At 36.2% G+C, this 4,489-nt stretch overlaps 1 protein-coding gene across 1 annotated transcript; it reads left to right on the top strand.

Moving 5' to 3' along the window:
• The first annotated feature begins 783 nt into the window (after positions 1–783).
• On the top strand, positions 784–1,843 carry LOC106483368 (leukotriene B4 receptor 1-like). The gene has a single exon (XM_013941269.2). The coding sequence runs from the start codon at positions 784–786 to the stop codon at positions 1,792–1,794; it is 1,011 nt and encodes a 336-aa protein (XP_013796723.1). The 3' UTR covers positions 1,795–1,843.
• Positions 1,844–4,489: the final 2,646 nt, after the last annotated feature.

Raw genomic sequence — 4,489 nt, 5'->3', positions numbered from 1 at the left:
CCCCATAGCCAGACTGTTCTTACGGTTGTTACTTGGCTAAAGCACTGCGCTTTCCCAGAACATCAGAAATACAACCCCCACCCAATTCTGTTGTACTAGTACAATCTCCCTGTAGGACAAACACCGATTTCCTTTATGCCAGTGTATTTCTAAAGAATGATCAAGATCAGCTGTTTTTGCTGAATTAAAAAGACGACATGAAGGCAGAAAGTGCAGTAATTTTTCATGCTTTAGACTGCAATTTCTTGTATTAAAGATACAATGGACACTTACTGTTTTATTTGCCACCCTTTGGATTATTTTCTCCTTTCTAAAATAAAACACTGAGTTATTCATACAAACAATAGTAGCATAGCATAATAAGGGTTTCTTTCTCCCTATGGTTTTTGATTAGGCCAGTAACTTTAACCAAGCAGCAAACTTCTTAAAATAAGGAAACTTTTCAAACACCACCTCCATGCTTTAAGATCTGTTGAAGTAGGATAGATGTAACTAAGAGCAAAGTCAGGCGCTAGACAGTATTTTTGTTTTTGCTTTGCATGCAAGAATACATACCAGCTTCCTAAACAGCAGGAAGTACCATATATGGTTAGATGATTGTAAGCGTGAACATTAGGATGTGAGCGCGTCATGTCAATCTACAGAGTATCGGTTACAGCCTGGTTTTGCACCATCCAGTCCAAGGAACATTCTCTCAGGTAGTTCACTTACGCCTTCAGAATAAGAAGCGAGTGCGAAGCACCGCAGACGTTAGCATCCCGAAAGAACTGAAAAATTTCCAGCATGACTCAGACTGAGGAAAACAGTAGCTACTTGACATGGCACATTGAGAGGTCAGTAGTCTGCATAATACTGAGCTTGTCATTTATTATTGGGACCCCTGGAAACTGCATTGTCATCTGGACTGTTTGTACAAAAATGAAGCAAGTATCTCCTTCAGTGCTGCTGATCTTGAACCTGGCCATTGCAGATATCCTTGTACTGATTACTTTGCCAATCTGGATTTACTCCTTTGCTGACTCCTGGGTTTTTGGAGTCATCTTCTGCAAAATACTGGTTTTCCTTATTTACTGCAGCATGTATGCTAGTATATTTCTAATTACAGCACTGAGCTTGGAGAGATTAATGGCTGTGTTTTACCCATTCACGATTCAAAGATATAAAACAAAAGAAAAAATTTTTGTAATCATGTTCCTCATTTGGTTCCTGTCTATTACTTTTGGCATTTCTGTCATTCCGTTTCAAGAGACAGAAGAAATGAGTGGTGGACTACAATGCACATGTCGCAACTACTCTTCTAATAGACAGAAAGTATCTTATCTTTTGCTAGAGACTCTTGCAGGTTTTGTAATTCCTTTTTTTATAATTTGCACTTGTTATGTGTGTGTTGGAAAAAGAATAAGCAAAATGACTTACCAATCAAAGCGGCGATCAGAACGGCTAATTGCCAGCGTGGTTGTAGCATTCATTTTATGCTGGCTCCCACATCATCTCTTTAACATCCTAGAGATTATTTCAGTACAGATAGAACACTCTAACAAAAAAATGTCTTTGGCACTGGATGAAATTTTAAACATAGGAGTGTACATCTCTGGAGCACTTGTATTCATCAGTAGCTGTATTAACCCTCTACTTTATGCCTTTGCTGCACGAAGATTTCAGAATCACCTGAGATTTGCCAAGATATCGAAGCTGTTTGAACAGATGAGTCAGACTGTAACAGAGGAAGACAAGAAGAAGAACTCTGTTATAACCAAACAAGAAGATACTGCAATAAGCACAGAGAATCTTTAACAAGGAACATATACCAAGTAAATAATGAGATTCTGGGGCATTTCTTCAACAATCCTTTCACCTCACACTCAGTTTTGTTTCCTTAAAAAAAAAAAAAAGAAGGAATAGCCTGTCTACTCCAGATGAAGCTAGACAGGTAAAAGTTATTAGGATTCATTTTCTGTGTTATAAAAGAATTGGCAACAACAACCTAACGCAGTTCCATATCACATTATCATCACTGCTTCAGTTCTGTTGAGAACTTCAACAAGGTAGCTAGAAGCTGAAAACATAAGGACTGCAACATTTTTACTTTCTTTTAAAATTGCAATTTCTAGAAAAATATTATGTATGGAAAACAGACTTTGTTGGGAAAAAAAATTTAGAGCCTTAAGTTTTCTTCCAAGAAGACTTTTAATGCTAAAAAAATCCTTATATATAACCTGAAGTTTTAAGTAAGCATATCTAAACTCCTGATATGTATAGGAATGTTTTTTAAGTATATTAGTTACACATAAAACTCTTTCAGGTAGATTGAAAACATAAAGCTATTTTTATTTGGGACTTTATTTAGGCCAGTTTGAAAGTAGCAAGAGTTGTTTACACAGTCAAATTCATTTACAAACGTATCCTATATTAATGGGCTTTAACAAATAAAATGCAAATGTGACATGATTCTTTAGGAAAAATGGGGAGGTACAAGAATTCTATGTAGTACATAGCCACAGACTTTGTGATATATTCAATCTCAAATACATTGCATATTTAAATGGCAATTAAACTATTGATACATCAAATACACATACTATGATTATTCTCAAAAAGTTTGATTTAAGTTATGCTCCCAAGATGCCTATTAAATTGTGGAGGAGTGGGATCAGGCCCTGGTGGGGAAGGGAAGAGAGATCCTCAGTATTATTTTTTACTTGCAAGGAAAATATGCCAGCAGTACAAAATACCTAACATCACGAGAAACTCAACTTGCAAGGAAAAAAAAAAGCATTACTTTTTTCTTCTTATATAGAAGAGGATGGACTTCGTCTTTAATAAACCAGTAAATTTAGGAATTGCAAGGAACTTGTTTTACTTCTGTGAATGTGTACAAGCTGTGAAAAACTGCATAGCATGCATAAATGTTTTCTTTTGAAGTTTTTTTTACTTTCAATTGTGCCTAACATTTTAAACTTTCTTTTGCTTACTTTTAAGCCAATGATTTGTAATAAGATTAAGATAACTACTGATTACTAAGAAATATATCATAATATCCTGTGCCTTGTATTCTGGACAGCTGCAAAGCAGCTACATAACTCATCTTTACAAAGAAACTACAAAAGACTAACTAAATCTTCCTTGTCAGAAGCTGTTTGTGTGGCAACCAAAGATATTGGAGTGGTATTAATTTAATCTGCAAACCAAAATAAATGCAGGAAAGATAAATCCTTACCTGTTAATGTAAGAATATTTTTCTGAACTTAGCATATGAATTTTTATTCCTGTTTGTTTTGAAAAAAAGGGCATTTTTTCTTCTCAATAACAGAAAAAGCCACACCATGAAGGGATTTCCATTGATAGTTCTCTTTCACCAAGATAAAAGGAAAACTAGAGACAGCACTTTAGCCAGAACTTCTATTTGCAGCAAAGAGTAAGAAGCAGATGAAATCTGTTGGGCTTTACCCTACCTACCTACCACTCTTTTTTCACCTTGCTGATGATTCCTTAGTTGTTATTAGTATACTGAATATTTTTATAATCATTTTTTAGCATGTAGCAATTTCTCACAATAAAGGCAGCAACTTTAGTTATCTACTGCATAAAAAGGGGAAGTTGTATTTCTCTATATATTCCTGAGATAGGAATCGCTCGCTATTCAACAACACAGAATAGATGAAGATTTAATAAGCACATGAGCAATGCAACTGAACTAGGGTTCTAGGCCACAAGGAACCAAGTACTTCACAACTAACAGTTTGGGAAAAGACCCAAACAAGGTTTAATACAAGCTACCTGACCAGAGATTTCCCTTCTGTCACTCTGTACCCTATACCTAGCTGCAGTCAACCTTCTTATTAGGAATTGGGCTAAACCCTTAACCATCTGTGCATGCGCATCTCATGAATGAGGCGAGCTCTTCTGGTGCCCTTTGAGAGCACTGGCTGCATGTAAAGTGCCTTGTGTAGGACGCAGGATAGACTATAAAGAGATCAGTGACCAGATAGAGTCAGTAAAATACTGCCTACCACAGTGGGTTTGCTACTGCTTTATATTAATAGGTATGGAGTAGTGAGACGTTTTACTTGTCATTCATTTACAGATGAGTGAACTTTGCTGCTCAGGCTGCTTCTTACACAGCATCTGGGAATATTAAAAAGGAACCAGTGAAGTTCCCACATCTGTAAATACATTCTAGGGAATAATGAAATGATTAGTTAAGGCAGTTCTGGACTGAAGCCTGCTATTCACAGGATTCAGAATCATTTACTAACAGGAGCTGCTATTGCACTGAAATTACAGCATTCAGTACAGAGGCATAAACTGAACTAGTTAAACAAGGAAAATATTTGTCACATGGTCAACAGACAGAAAAGCAGCACATCTGATATATTCTACATCTGTGCTTTGACTGCAGGTAACATGCATTTTCTGCCTCAGTATTTAGGCCTCACATTTTCTTCCACTGTCATAACTGTGATACTGAAGTATTTGTAACACATGTGGT

Source organism: Apteryx mantelli, chromosome 10, assembly GCF_036417845.1.
Source record: "Apteryx mantelli isolate bAptMan1 chromosome 10, bAptMan1.hap1, whole genome shotgun sequence".
Classification (NCBI taxonomy): Eukaryota; Metazoa; Chordata; class Aves; order Apterygiformes; family Apterygidae; genus Apteryx; species Apteryx mantelli.
This window is presented reverse-complemented; position numbering and strand designations above follow the sequence as displayed.